Source organism: Geotrypetes seraphini, chromosome 7, assembly GCF_902459505.1.
Source record: "Geotrypetes seraphini chromosome 7, aGeoSer1.1, whole genome shotgun sequence".
NCBI classification, from domain to species: Eukaryota; Metazoa; Chordata; class Amphibia; order Gymnophiona; family Dermophiidae; genus Geotrypetes; species Geotrypetes seraphini.
This window is the reverse complement of record NC_047090.1, coordinates 1,874,188-1,889,788: the sequence shown is the minus strand read 5'-3', so window position 1 is coordinate 1,889,788 and position 15,601 is coordinate 1,874,188. Positions and strand designations below refer to the sequence as shown.

At 41.4% G+C, this 15,601-nt stretch overlaps 1 protein-coding gene across 1 annotated transcript in view; it reads right to left on the bottom strand.

Moving 5' to 3' along the window:
* The window catches only part of LOC117363647, a 135,028-nt gene that overhangs the window by 13,566 nt on the left and 105,861 nt on the right, over positions 1 to 15,601 (bottom strand). The window contains exons 20-21 of the mRNA XM_033951738.1: positions 5,746 to 5,866; positions 4,774 to 4,852 (exon numbers count right to left, since the gene is read on the bottom strand). Coding sequence (XP_033807629.1) covers positions 4,774 to 4,852; positions 5,746 to 5,866 — 200 coding nt within the window. The remainder of the gene's footprint in view (positions 1 to 4,773; positions 4,853 to 5,745; positions 5,867 to 15,601) is intronic.

Sequence of the window (15,601 nt, the reverse complement as noted above, 5' to 3'; positions counted from 1 at the left end):
CTTGAAGCGGTCTCACCCTTCCCAGGTCTATGCCACCATTCCACCTGGCCGGGAGGGCAAGACCATGGACAGATTTGGCAGGCGCATCTACCAGAACTCGATGATGGCCTCTCGAGTCCTGAATTACAGTTTTCATTTTGCCACCTACTTCGAGTTTTTCCTCTCAGTTCTACAAAAGTTTCTGCCCTATTTGGACTCGCAGGCTCGCTTCGAATACCAGGAGGTCCTGGCTTCGTTGTCCCAACTGAGGCTTCAGATGATGCAGTCTTCTTACGACGCCTTTGAGCTCTCGGCGAGGGCTGCTGCTTGTTCGGTGGTCATGCGACGCCTGACGTGGCTTCGGACCATCGATATGGACCCGAATCTTCAGGACAGGCTGGCCAATGTCCCGTGTGCTGGAGCCGACCTCTTCGATGAGTCCATCGAGGTGGCGACCAAGAAGCTCTCGGACCACGAGAAGTCTTTCCAGTCTATTCTCCGTCCGAAGCCCAAGCCTACTCCACCTCGTCCATCATGCCCGCCTTTGATCTACCAGCGGCGTTACCCACCGAAACAGGCCCCTACCATCCGTCAGCCTGTTAAGAGACAGCACACGCTGAAGCAGCAGCAAAAACCTTCTACTTCTGCTGTTCCCAAGGCTCCTAAGCCTTTTTGACTGTCTTGTAGAGAGCATAACTGCCATCGTTCTGCCCTCCCCTGTTTTTCCCATCAGAGGTCATCTCCATCATTTTACCATCGATGGACTATCACCACCGACCTCTGGGTCCTTTCCATCGTAAGAGAGGGATACTCTCTTCAGTTCCATCAAGTTCCTCCGGAACATCCTCCAAGAGAGTATCCTTCCAACTTAACCCAGACCGCCCTTCTTCTTCAGGAAGCTCAGGCTTTGCTCCGGCTTCGAGCTGTCGAGCCAGTCCCTTTGGACCAACGGAACAGGAGTTTTTACTCCTGGTACTTCCTTGTTCCGAAGAAGACGGGCGATTTGCGGCCTATTTTGGACCTCAGGGTACTCAACAAGTTTCTGGTCAAAGAGAAGTTTTGCATGTTAACTTTGGCTTCTCTCTATCCCCTCCTCGAGCAGAATGACTGGTTATGCTCTCTGGATCTCAAGGAGGCCTACACTCATATTCCCATCCATCCGGCCTCCTGACAATACCTCAGATTTCGGGTGGGACATCTTCATCTTCAATACCGAGTGCTTCCTTTCGGCCTGGCTTCGTCTCCCAGAGTCTTCACCAAGTGCCTGGTTGTAGTGGCCGCAGCACTCCGGAACCGCGGTCTTCAGGTGTTTCCCTACCTCAACGACTGGCTCATCAAGGATTCCACGTCTCAGGGAGTCGTCTAGGCGACCCAATGGACGATCTGGTTCCTGCAGAGTCTGGGGTTCGAGATCAACTTCCCAAAATCCCATCTGCAATCTTCCCAGACTCTTCCCTTCATTGGAGCTGTTCTGTATACCATTCAACTCAGGGCTTTCCTTCCTCCACAACGCCTGGATGCCCTTCTTCGTCTTTGTCAATCAGTGTCCTCTCGCCCGTCCATCTCGGCGAGACACACGATGGTTCTACTGAGCCACAAGGCCTCTACAGTACACGTGACTTCTTTTGCCAGACTTCACCTTAGAATTCCTCAGTGGACCCTGGCATCTCAATGGACACAGGTATCCGACCCTCTGACTCACCACATTCAGGTCACTCCTGCTCTGACACAGTCTCTTCGCTGGTGGATGCTCTCTTCCAATCTCTCCAGAGGTTTGCTGTTTCACATGCCTCCCCATCAAAAGGTTCTCACGACCGACTCCTCGACCTATGCTTGGGGGACTCATCTGGATGGTCTGCGCACTCAGGGCTATTGGACCAGTGCGGACCGCCTGTGTCACAGCAATCTACTGAACTCAGAGCGATTTTCAATGCTCTCAATGCTTTTCAGAATCTCCTTCACGACATGGTGATTCTCATTCGCACGGACAAACATCTGTCAGAAAGCTCTGAAAGTTTGGGATTGGGCAATTCGCCACACACCTTCCTCAAAGATGTCTATATTCAGGGGGCGGACAATGCCTTGGCGGACAACTTGAGTCGTCTTCTACAGCTTCGCGAATGGACTCTCCATTCCATGCCCCTTCATCACATCTTCTCTCTGTGGGGAACGCCACAGATAGACCTCTTTGCAGCTCCCCAAAAGACTCTGGTAAAACTCAAGTCCGACCGGGCCACCATGATTCGGATTGCCCCTCGGTGGCCCAGACAACCCTGGTACTCCCTTCTACTTCGGCTGAGCAGCAGGGAGCCCTTCCTTCTACCAGTGTTTCCATCTCTGCTTACGCAGCATCAGGGGTCTCTGCTTCATCCCAACCTGCAGTCGCTACACCTGACAGCTTGGCTCCTTTCAACATAACCTCCCTTCAGTTTTTCCAAATTGTGAGGGATGTTTTAGAAGCTTCACGGAAGCCTGCTACCAGACAATGCTATTCCCTAAAATGGACTAGATTTTCTGCATGGTGTTTTTTTCGTCATAAGGAGCCTCAACATGCCTCCTTATCCTCTGTGTTGGACTATCTTTTGCATTTATTTCATTCTGGCCTCAAGTCTACATCGATCCGAGTCCATTTGAGTGCGATTGCTGCTTTCTATCAGCCTCTTCAAGGGAAACCTCTTTCTGCTCATACTGTGGTTTCCAGATTCATGAAAGGACTTTTTCATGTCAACCCTCCCCTCAAACCGCCTCCAGTGGTTTGGGACCTCAATGTTGTTCTTTCTCAGCTTATGAAGCCTCCATTTGAACCTCTTAACAAGGCTCCTCTGAAGTATCTCACTTGGAAAGTGGTGTTTCTCATTGGCCTCACTTCTGCTCATCGAGTCAGTGAGCTTCAAGCTTTGGTTGCGGATCCCCCTTTTACAGTGTTTCATCATGACAAGGTGGTCCTTCGCACCCATCCCAAATTCCTCCCCAAAGTGGTCTCGGAATTTCATCTGAATCAATCCATTGTTCTTCCAGTGTTTTTTCCAAAGCCTCATTCTCACCCTGGAGAATCAGCTCTTCATACTCTGGACTGTAAGCGTGCTTTGGCTTTCTACCTGGAACGCACCAAGCCACACAGATCTGCTCCTCAACTTTTAATCTCCTTTGATCCGAACAAGTTGGGGCGCCCTATCTCTAAGCGCATCATCTCCAACTGGATGGTGGCTTGTATCTCTTTCTGCTATGCCCAGGCTGGATTACCCCTTCACAATAAAGTCACAGCCCATAAGGTCAGAGCAATGGCAGCCTCTGTAGCCTTCCTCAGATCGACACCAATTGAGGAGATTTGTAAGGCTGCTACTTGGTCCTCGGTTCATACCTTCACTTCTCATTATTGTCTGGATACTTTCTCCAGACGGGATGGACAGTTTGGCCAAACAGTATTACAAAATTTATTCTCCTAAGTTGCCAACTCTCCCACCATCCCATTGAGGTTAGCTTGGAGGTCACCCACTAGTGAGAATACCTGCCTGCTTGTCCTGGGATAAAGCAATGTTACTTACCGTAATATTTGTTATCCAGGGACAGCAGGCAGCTATTCTCACATCTCACCCACCTCCCCTGGGTTGGCGTCTCTACTAGCTATCTGAACTGAGGAGACATGCCCGGTGCATCGGGCGGGAAGGCACTCACGCATGCGCGGTGTGGGTGACTCGAAATTTCTAAAGTTTCTACAACCAAGTATGCTTGTGAGACGTCCGCATCGGGGCTCCGTCGGATGACGTCACCCACTAATGAGAATAGCTGCCTGCTGTCCCTGGGTAACAACTGTTACGGTAAGTAACATTGCTTTTTCCCTAACTGTCCCGGCAGGCTCCCACTCTATCTAATGCACCTGGGCCAATGGGGATTAAGTGACTTGGCTAGGGTCACAAGGAGCAGTGAGGGATTCGAACCTACAACCTCAGGGTGCCAAGGCTGTAGCTCTAACCACTGCACCACACTCCCATAACTACAGTTTTACTAAGTTACAGTACCATTAGTGGCGTAGTATCCAGGGCTATATGAAAAAAAAAGATTTGACATCAATATGTGAACATTTCTTAAAAAGGACAGAATATTTCATGGGGTGTCCTAACTTTTTCACATGACTAACTAAAACACAATACAAAATAACGGTATGGATAATAGATCTAAATCAGGGCTGCCCAAGTCCGGTCCTCAAGATCTTACTATCCTCATCCTGCACTCCCTTGTAACTGTATATATTCCTTTCTCTCCTATCTTCATCCTTCCAAAGTATTTTAGATCAATGTAGTCTTGTTAGAATGTTTATTTCTTATTTTTCCTCTATCTCTATTTTTCACTTCTTTGTTATTCTCCAGGTACTTTAGTTAGATTGTGAGCCTTCGGGACAGTAAGGGAATTTCTAAGTACCTATCTTACTTTTTAATTGTTACTGTTACTGGTTACTTTACCCTGGTTAATCTGACTCTGCATCTTCAATGTAAATGTACAGTCTCTTCTCCTGTAAACCGCTCTGAACTGTTTTATGGTATTGCGGTATACAAAAATAAAGTTATTATTATTATTATTACTGGCAGGCCAGGTTTTCAGGATATCCACAATGAATATGCATGAGAGAAATTTGCCTGGACTGCCTTCTTGGTATGCAAATCTCTCTCTCTCATGCATATTCATTATGGATATCCTGAAAACCTGGCCTGCCAGTAGATCTCGAGGACCGGACTTGGGCAGCCCTGATCTAAATCCTCATGAAGGTGCATTTTTCAATGAGAACTCATTGCTTACCTATTTGCTGCGTGCTTTGCTTTTTTTATCTTCCTGATTTCCCTGCTTGTTCTGGTCTGTTGGTTGATCTGGACCATTTCTAGAAGTATAAAATGCACAAAAAATATGGAGGAAAAAAAAAGTCATGTTTAGTTCTCAATATTTTCTAGATATTCTGTGTAAACAACCTGAGTGATGATCTTGATGGCATTTGTGCAGGTCACACAGTAGCAGAAGTAAGTCCTAAAATCATGTCTCAAGAAGTGAGGATAATTCTACCAAGAGTGGCTATATTTAGGGACCAATTATGCACACAGCTTTATAGAATAGCATCACATATGCACATAAATTATGTCACTATAATTGCCATTTACATGCATAAAGCACTAGGTGCTATTCTCTAAAACATGTGCCTAAGTCACATAGGGGTCCTTTTACAAAGGCGTGCTAATGCGTGCACATTAGTCTATGGACGCGTTAGCGTTTAATGCGTGCATAGATTTAGCACGTGCTATAACGCAACGGTGCTTGAAAGCACGTGTGGTGAGTGTGGAGCAAGGCTTATCAAATGTCACTGTTATACTGTACCCCACCGTGGTGCATTTTGGTGGGGTAACAGCGACATTTGATAAGCTAAGTAGCTTAGACTTTAATGGGAACTAAATGAATTGAAATGAACTTAAAGAAATGTTGATTGATTAAGCAATTATGACATAAGAAGATAAATTTCATGATAATTAATTTATTAAATGGACAGCACAAATGAAATGAGTAGTAAAAAAGAAAAAAAAAAGAACAATCACTATAGATTAAGAAAGTAAATGCACGATCGGGTGAGCCAGTGAAGAGTGCGGCCACACTGTGGTGTTCTGAGATTCCCCGCGTGTGTTTTACAAAACATTTTGGATGGAAGTAGCGTGATATAATTTGATGAACTGAGCACTGGGTTTAAAACTTGTAACAAAATTCATTATTATAGAAAGACTTTCTTACGTGCAAAATCCAGGAGGTAGGTGAAACGGCCCGTGGAAAATGTCATAGATCCCTGAGGGTTCTGCTGATAATTCTGTTCGATATCAGCACTGCTAACAGTACAACGAACGCCACGAGCATTCTAGAAACGCAAACAGTTAACAATAAGCTGCCTTACTCTTCCTAAATTTCCAGCTTAGGAAACAAGTTTAAAGACCAAAATGCATTACGAGACACAAGGCACAAACGTTGCAGCATGGCAACCAATTAAAAGCATGAGAAAGGAGAAATTAGGTTCTTACCTGCTAATTTACTTTCTTTTAGCTTCTTCAGACCGGTATAGGAACCCACCCTTTCTATTGTTGTGTTCTTGCGTGCAGATTTTCATTTTTTGATCGGTTTCTAGTATTTTTCTAGGGCCGGGGAGATTAAGAACAGCGGCTGTGGCTTGGCTAGCGTAGTTGGCAAGCTGTGGGGACTTTTGCTATTTGCATTTGTTCCTTTGTATTTTCCAACAGCATTTCTGTTTTTATTTGTTGATACTCCTGTCTGGAGTCTTGTTTGGTTTTATGTATATAGTTCTTAGTTCTGCTTGTCTATTCGGCAGACTGAGGTAATTAGGGAGGGGCCACATGATATGTACAGTTCCAAAGTTTTGTCTCAGTCTCCACCTGCTGGTCATGATGAGATATATACCCGCTTGTAAGATTAATCCTACACCAGTCTGGAGAGTGCTAAAGAAGAGGTATGGATAACACACTCCCATTACATGCTGCAGTCAGAGAAGGGAAACTAATTCAGAAGTATCACAAGCCAGTGGGTTGCCCCTGTCAGAGACGGGCTACAGGCATATGTCAGCTGGTTGCCACTGTCCAAAATTGGCTAGATCTAGAACTTTAGCCAGACTCCAGTTCTTATATTTTTGTTGTCCTATTAAATGGGGTGTATTGTTAACTCCTAAAAGTTTCTCTGTGGTCTGTAGTGCAGTACTCATCGGTAACAGCTCTCATACACATTCCTTTTTGCATTTAAATAAAAACCCAATTTCTAAAAAAATTTATATTCTTCCTCCCTTTTCATATCACCTTTTCTTTTTTTTTTTCATGCCTGGTATGTTTGTTCTGAATTATTTAGCAATTTCTTTCTGCATATCCATTCACATTGTTAATACAGACAGTTTCTAACTTGCCAGTAATAGGATCTGATGAAAAATAAAGACCCCCAGAAGCTACTGTATTTTAGGCGCACTCAGTCAGAGGGGCCCTTTTTTAGAAAGCCATGCTTGCGATTCCCGTGCGGAAAATGTGATGTTGAATCTTGTACGTTGTACATTGAAATATGCATTTAAAGAGATCACTGGAACGTTTTTCAAAAGATAAGTGAAGTCTATCTAGCCTTCCAGTGCAAATTTCAACATACAAGATTCAACATAAAGAAATTATATTTTTAAAACTAAATTGAGCTTACAGGTCTCAGAGAGTAATTTCAATCTGAAGTTCGCAATGACTGGCTGGTAAACTCTTAAATATAAGAGGGGGGTTACTCCCCCTCTTCTGGAGTTTCATATCTCTGAGCGTACCATATAAATATAGGCTTACTCCCTTGAGACCAGTTTTTTCACCATAGTCAGTTTGTTTTTGATTTATCCAACAAGCTTTACTGACTCCCATTTTTTGATATATATTCCCTGTTTCAATTGGAAATGAAGTTGCCCTGTATTGGTAGCATGGAATATTGCTACTCCTTAGGTTTTGGCCAGATTCTAGGGACCTGAGAACGGGCTACTGGGCTTGATGAACCATTGGTCTCACCCAGTAAGGCTATTCTTATGTTCTTATAATGTTGTTTCAATTGCATTTGTTACTGAGTTTGAGTGCCTAAACAATCAGTGCCAATTAGAAAATCTGGGCCTTAGTGTACAGGTATTGCGGAAGCCCTTACCGCCTACAAAATGGGCGGTGGTAAGAGCTCATGATGGCCACACACTACTGAGAACTCAAATTTCTGAACACTTTATACACCTATGAAAGGTATGAAAAGTTTATGGAGCTGTGGGTTTGTTTTCTGCATGCATTAATCTTTGGATTTAGTAACGGCATGAGAGGGAGTTTCTTTTTCCCCAGCTTCAATACTGGGTATCCTGCAATTTGTTTGGGAAATGGAAGTCATGGCACCATACAGCTATGCCGTGAGAATTTTTTTAAAACGGATTTATTATGTTGTTCATTTAATGTTTTTTTGTTTTTTTTTTTTGTACAGACCACATTTTCTGAAAAAGAGTTTTGTGAAATGTGTTTGGATTCGGGTTTTCTGAAGCAGCCCCTTTGGCAAAACGCATCGGGACCCAAAGGTATTCTAATAAGATAAGAGCATGATTTTTTTTTTTTTTTTTCTGTGTGTTGAACTACATTTATGTATTTATTTAATTTAAAATTTTACATACTGAGTATACTGTAAGCAGTTTCCATTAAATAAACATACATAATTTAAAATCAATAACTGAAAATATGCAAACTTCCATTCATTAATTAAAAATAACAATCTTCACTCACTCAACACAGCATAAAGGGCTCCTTTTACTAAGGTGCACTAGCGTTTTTAGCACGCGCTGCATTGCCACGTGCGCTAACCCTGCTCTATGCGCCATGAACTAACGCCAGCTCAATGCTGGCGTTAGCATCTAGCACACGCTAAAACCGCTAGCGCAGCTTAGTAAAAAGAGCCCAAAGATCCCTGCAGTCAGTCTATTCAAATAATTCAGCGGTTATATTGAGTCTGCCACAGGAAGCAGAAGTGTGTGGCTTTTCCTTGTATGTATGTTTTATGGTCAGTTAGACGGCTGTTTTAGAGTATCAGAAAAACCATGTTTCAAATGTTTTTTTGGAAGGTTAGTGGGTAATTTTTTAATTTATATATTCCATACTTCAGCAAGATAGTACATTCCCCCCCAGATGAAGGTCTATTGAGACTGAAACTCTTTTGAGAAGGTAGAGCGTCGGGTGTTTGTTGAGTGGGACCGTTGGGTAACAGCGATCACAATATGATCAAGTTCAAAGTTGAAGCAGGAATACCGAAGGGAAAGAGAACCATAGCGACAACTTTTAACTTCAAGAAAGGAAACTATGAAGCGATGAGAGTAATGGTAAGGAAGAAACTTAGGAACACCTCAAAGAAATGGCAGACTGTAAAGCAAGCCTGGTCTTTATTCAAGGACACGGTGACTGAGGCGCAAAATCTGCATATCCCAAGATTTAGAAAAGGGTGCAAAAATAATCGAACAAAGACCAGGCGTGGATAACCAAAGAAGTGAAGAAAGCAATAGGTGATAAGAAGAATTCATTCAGGAAACGGAAAAAGGGCAAAACTGAGGAGAACTGGAAAGAGCACAAGAAGTATCAAAAAGAATGTCACCATGTGGTTAGAAAAGCAAAAAGAGAATATGAAGAAAGGCTAGCCAAGGAAGCATGAAATTTCAAACTGTTCTTCAGATATGTTAAAGGGAAGCAGCCAGCTAGGGAAGAGGTGGGACCGCTGGATGACGGAGACAGGAAGGGAGTGGTGAAGGAGGAGAAAGAAGTGGAGGAGAGACTGAACATGTTCTTTTCATCTGTATTTACAAAAGATTACACATCCAACATACCAGAACCTGAGCAAATCTTCAAAGGAGACCAAACAGATAAATTAACATCCATGGAAGTAAGCCTTGAAGATGTACGTAGGCAGTTAGAAAAATTAAAAACTGACAAATCGCCGGGCCCGGACCTAATCCACCCAAGGGTTCTGAAAAAACTAAAGGAGGAAATAGCGGAACTACTACAAGTTTGCAATCTATCTCTGAAAACAGGAGTGATCCCGGAGGATTGGAAGATAGCCAATGTTACGCCCATCTTTAAAAAGGGATCAAGAGGTGACCCGGGGAACTACAGACCGGTGAGTCTGACCTCGGTTCCGGGGAAAATGGTGGAAGCACTGATAAAAGACAGCATCGATGAGCATTTTGAAAGAAATAAACTTCTAACCACAAGCCAACATGGCTTCTGCAAAGGGAGATCGTGCCTAACGAACTTACTGCACTTCTTCGAAGGAATTAACATATGGATGGACAAAAGGGACCCCATAGACATCGTATACTTAGATTTCCAAAAAGCCTTTGACAAGGTACCCCATGAACGCCTACTTCAGAAACTGAAGAATCACGGGGTGGAAGGAGACGTACATAGATGGATCAGGAATTGGTTGGCGGGTAGGAAGCAGAGGATAGGAGTGAAGAGCCACTACTCGGACTGGAGGAGGGTCATGAATGGTGTTCCGTAGGGGTCGGTGCTCAGACCGCTGTTATTCAATATATTTATAAATGATATAGAAACGGAGATGAAGTGCAAAATAATAAAATTTGCAGACGACACCAAAATATTTAGTGGTGCTCGGACTACAGAGGACTGTGAAGAATTACAAAGGGACCTGAACAAACTGGGGGAGTGGGCGACGAGATGGCAGATGAAGTTCAATGTAGAGAAATGTAAAGTATTGCATGTAGGAAGCAGAAATCCGAGGTACAGCTATATGATGGGAGGGATGTTATTAAATGAGAGTACCCAAGAAAGGGGCTTGGGGTAACTGTGGACAAAACAATGAAGCCGAAGGCACAGTGCGCAGCGGCCGCTAAGAGAGCAAATAGAATGCTAGGTATAATCAAGAAGGGTATTACAACCAGAATGAAAGAAATTATCCTGCCGTTGTATCGGGCGATGGTGCGTCCACTCCTGGAGTACTGCGTCCAATATTGGTCGCCGTACCTTAAGAAGGATATGGCGTTACTCGAGAGGGTTCAGAGGAGAGCGACACGTCTGATAAAAGGTATGGAAAACCTTTCATACGCTGAGAGATTGGAGAACCTGGGTCTCTTTTCCCTGGAGAAGAGGAGACTTAGAGGGGATATGATAGAGACTTACAAGATTATGAAAGGCATAGAGAGAGTAGAGAGGGACAGAAAGAGAGAGAGAAAGGGAGACAGAGAGAAATAGAGAGAGAGAGAGAGAGAGAAAGAGAGAGAAAGGGACAAAGAAATAGAGAGAGAGAGATAGAAAGAGAGAGAGAGAAAGATTGGAGAAACTGGGTCTCTTTTCCCTGGAGAAGAGAAGACTTAGAGGGGATATGATAGAGACTTATAAGATCATGAAGGGCATAGAGAGAGTAAAGAGGGACAGAAAGAGAGAGAGAAAGGGAGACAGAGAGAAATATAGAGAGAGAGAGAGAGAGAGAGAGAGAGAGAGATAGAGAAAGATTGGAGAAACAGGGGCTCTTTTCCCTGGAGAAGAGGAGACTTAGAGGGGATATGATAGAGACTTACAAGATCATGAAAAGTATAGAGAAAGTAGAGAGGGGCAGATTCTTCAAACTTTTGAAAACTACAAGAATGAGAGGGAATTCGGAAAAGTTGAAAGGGAACAGATTCAAAACCAATGCTAGGAAGTTTTTCTTCACTCAACGGGTGGTGAACACCTGGAATGCACTTCCAGAGGGCGTGATAGGACAGAGTACGGTATTAGGGTTCAAGAAGAGATTGGACAATTTTCTGAAGGAAAAGGGGATAGAGGGGTATAGATAGAGGACTTCTACACAGGTCCTGGACCTATTGGGCCGCCGCGCAAGCAGACTGCTGGGCACGATGGACCTCTGGTTTGACCCAGCAGAGGCACTTCTTATGTTCACAGACCAACATTGGACTTGGCAGTTCAGCCAAAGAAGATAAGTGTTGCTGTTCTCATGAAGAAATATATAAGAATTAATTAAAAAATTTAGAATCATTTTTTAACCAAATTAAAAACCATATGGAAGTTAATTAATAATTATACAGAAGGAGGTGGGAATATAAATGTTTATTCACTACCTATTTACACAGGATATGGACTGAAATAGTTTATTGATAAATCCACCTCCTAGTATAAATGCCACCCAGGACGGGTTTGAAAAGTGGGTTTGCTGATAGCTGACCAAATAGTGTGTGGTTTTCAGTTGCAATTATAGTTTTGTAAAATGATTAAATTAGTTTGTGATTTAAAATTAAGATGATACATATTTTTTATTATCTATTGATCTATATTTCTATACAACGTCGGTCTATTCATAGCATAGATGGACAAAGACTGTCTACTAGTGGACTTCAATAGCTAATACAGAGAATATTTATTTCATAAAAAGATCAAACTTATCCAAGGCTGTGTTGTTCCTACAAGTAGGCATCCACAAACAACTTGGTTTTTAACAGTTTCTTAAAATTAAGGTGGTCAGTACATAATCTTAAGTGTCATAAACTTATTCCAGAGAGACACCCCAGCAATAGAAAACATTTTCGATTTCGTAGCCACATATCTCGCACCTTCTGTTGTCATTAATAATCTCATTCCACCTTTTGATCACAAGGCTCTGATTGGTCTAAAGACATTAAAGATTATTCAAACGGTTTTTTGTAGGCAAGGGTATCAATCATTGAGCTCCACCTTAACGTGTTGGTATTGTTAGAAACAAGTGCTAAATATTGAACATAGATTTTTAGATAAAGCACTTATCTTTTTTATGACGGCTTCTATTGTGCCTTGTGGTGTGCGCTCTGTGCCCAACGGGACCCGTTTCGCCCAAATCGAGGCTTCTTCAGGGGTCTCACGAGATACTGTTAACACAGAGAAAAGTATTACTCTCACTGAAAAACATTTTGTTATAACTTTTAAGGAAGCGTGTACTCACTGTGACAACTTGTAGCGACTTCATCAAAATGGCGTTAGCAAGAAATAAACGCCAACGCATGCGCTATATAGACGTGTCAATTAAACTACCCCTGTGTTTCTTAAAGGGACACTCAATAATTTACAATTGAAACTGCTACTTTAGAAAAAAACACTCCAGTCCATATTCACATTCAGACCTGCAGGTTTTAATGTGCCTAGATTGAAAATCCAACGAGATTCTTTTTGTAGTAAGGTTCTATGTCTATCACCTCCTCGTGGGTTTGATTTCACCCGGTCTATTGCAAAACACCTCAATTCTTTGAAACTGTGTTGTAATTGGTTACAGTGTTCCACTAGAGGTGCAGTGATCCTCTTGCATTTAATATTAGATTTATGTTCGATGATCCGTGTTCTCAATGATCTTATTGACTTGCCAACATACCATTTCTTACATGGGCATGTTATCACATATATTATGTGATCTGTGGTACAGGTGAGAAAATGATTGATAGAATAGATTTTTCCGTCTTTCTGGCTGGTGAACTCTTTTAATTGTATCATATTTTCACATACGCTGCATTTACCGCATCTGAAAAAACCTTTCGGTAATAGATTATCTTCTCTCTGTTTTACTCTAAAATCTGCTGGAGAGAGTATTTCTTTGAGATTTCTATCACGTGTGAATGCAATGCGTAATTCTGTTTCTTTAAATGTAGTGTTGGTTCGCATAATTCTCCAATTGTTCTTCAATATTTTAGCTATGTTATTGCCATATGCTGAAAATTTCATTACACAAGTCATTATTTCTTCTTCTTCTTTTGAATGTTCTTTATTGATGTTCTTGTGAATTAGCCAATCCCTATTGTAATATTACAATAGGGATTGGCTAATTCACAAGAACATCAATAAAGAACATTCAAAAGAAGAAGAAGAAATAATGACTTGTGTAATGAAATTTTCAGCATATGGCAATAACATAGCTAAAATATTGAAGAACAATTGGAGAATTATGCGAACCAACACTACATTTAAAGAAACAGAATTACGCATTGCATTCACACGTGATAGAAATCTCAAAGAAATACTCTCTCCAGCAGATTTTAGAGTAAAACAGAGAGAAGATAATCTATTACCGAAAGGTTTTTTCAGATGCGGTAAATGCAGCGTATGTGAAAATATGATACAATTAAAAGAGTTCACCAGCCAGAAAGACGGAAAAATCTATTCTATCAATCATTTTCTCACCTGTACCACAGATCACAGATCTTTTAATTGTATCATATTTTCACATACGCTGCATTTACCGCATCTGAAAAAACCTTTCGGTAATAGATTATCTTCTCTCTGTTTTACTCTAAAATCTGCTGGAGAGAGTATTTCTTTGAGATTTCTATCACGTGTGAATGCAATGCGTAATTCTGTTTCTTTAAATGTAGTGTTGGTTCGCATAATTCTCCAATTGTTCTTCAATATTTTAGCTATGTTATTGCCATATGCTGAAAATTTCATTACACAAGTCATTATTTCTTCTTCTTCTTTTGAATGTTCTTTATTGATGTTCTTGTGAATTAGCCAATCCCTATTGTAATATTACAATAGGGATTGGCTAATTCACAAGAACATCAATAAAGAACATTCAAAAGAAGAAGAAGAAATAATGACTTGTGTAATGAAATTTTCAGCATATGGCAATAACATAGCTAAAATATTGAAGAACAATTGGAGAATTATGCGAACCAACACTACATTTAAAGAAACAGAATTACGCATTGCATTCACACGTGATAGAAATCTCAAAGAAATACTCTCTCCAGCAGATTTTAGAGTAAAACAGAGAGAAGATAATCTATTACCGAAAGGTTTTTTCAGATGCGGTAAATGCAGCGTATGTGAAAATATGATACAATTAAAAGAGTTCACCAGCCAGAAAGACGGAAAAATCTATTCTATCAATCATTTTCTCACCTGTACCACAGATCACATAATATATGTGATAACATGCCCATGTAAGAAATGGTATGTTGGCAAGTCAATAAGATCATTGAGAACACGGATCATCGAACATAAATCTAATATTAAATGCAAGAGGATCACTGCACCTCTAGTGGAACACTGTAACCAATTACAACACAGTTTCAAAGAATTGAGGTGTTTTGCAATAGACCGGGTGAAATCAAACCCACGAGGAGGTGATAGACATAGAACCTTACTACAAAAAGAATCTCGTTGGATTTTCAATCTAGGCACATTAAAACCTGCAGGTCTGAATGTGAATATGGACTGGAGTGTTTTTTTCTAAAGTAGCAGTTTCAATTGTAAATTATTGAGTGTCCCTTTAAGAAACACAGGGGTAGTTTAATTGACACGTCTATATAGCGCATGCGTTGGCGTTTATTTCTTGCTAACGCCATTTTGATGAAGTCGCTACAAGTTGTCACAGTGAGTACACGCTTCCTTAAAAGTTATAACAAAATGTTTTTCAGTGAGAGTAATACTTTTCTCTGTGTTAACAGTATCTCGTGAGACCCCTGAAGAAGCCTCGATTTGGGCGAAACGGGTCCCGTTGGGCACAGAGCGCACACCACAAGGCACAATAGAAGCCGTCATAAAAAAGATAAGTGCTTTATCTAAAAATCTATGTTCAATATTTAGCACTTGTTTCTAACAATACCAACACGTTAAGGTGGAGCTCAATGATTGATACCCTTGCCTACAAAAAACCGTTTGAATAATCTTTAATGATTAACGGAGTAGGTATCTGAGAGCTCCACAAAATAAAGCTATACATTTTGAAGAACCAATCTAGATCTGTAGTCTGGTTTCAGAGGCATTAGATTGGAAGCCATTATATTATTGAGAGTGGTCTAAAGACATCCCAGAGAGATTGAAACCAGTAAGGGGCTGAAATAATATAATGTTATTTTTTCAAGTTCTGGATTTGGGCCATTTTTCAAAATTATAAAGTGCAGTGACTGAAATATTGAGACATATTGTATAGGGCGTGACCCCCGACTTTGGTTTCTGACTCACATTTCTGAGCACTTTATATACCTATGAAAAGTTTATGGTGCTTTGGGTTTTGCAAACATTAGAGCGTGGCCTTTAATACAAAAATGAGAAAATTTCCCATTTTATGGCTGTGGCAAAAATGA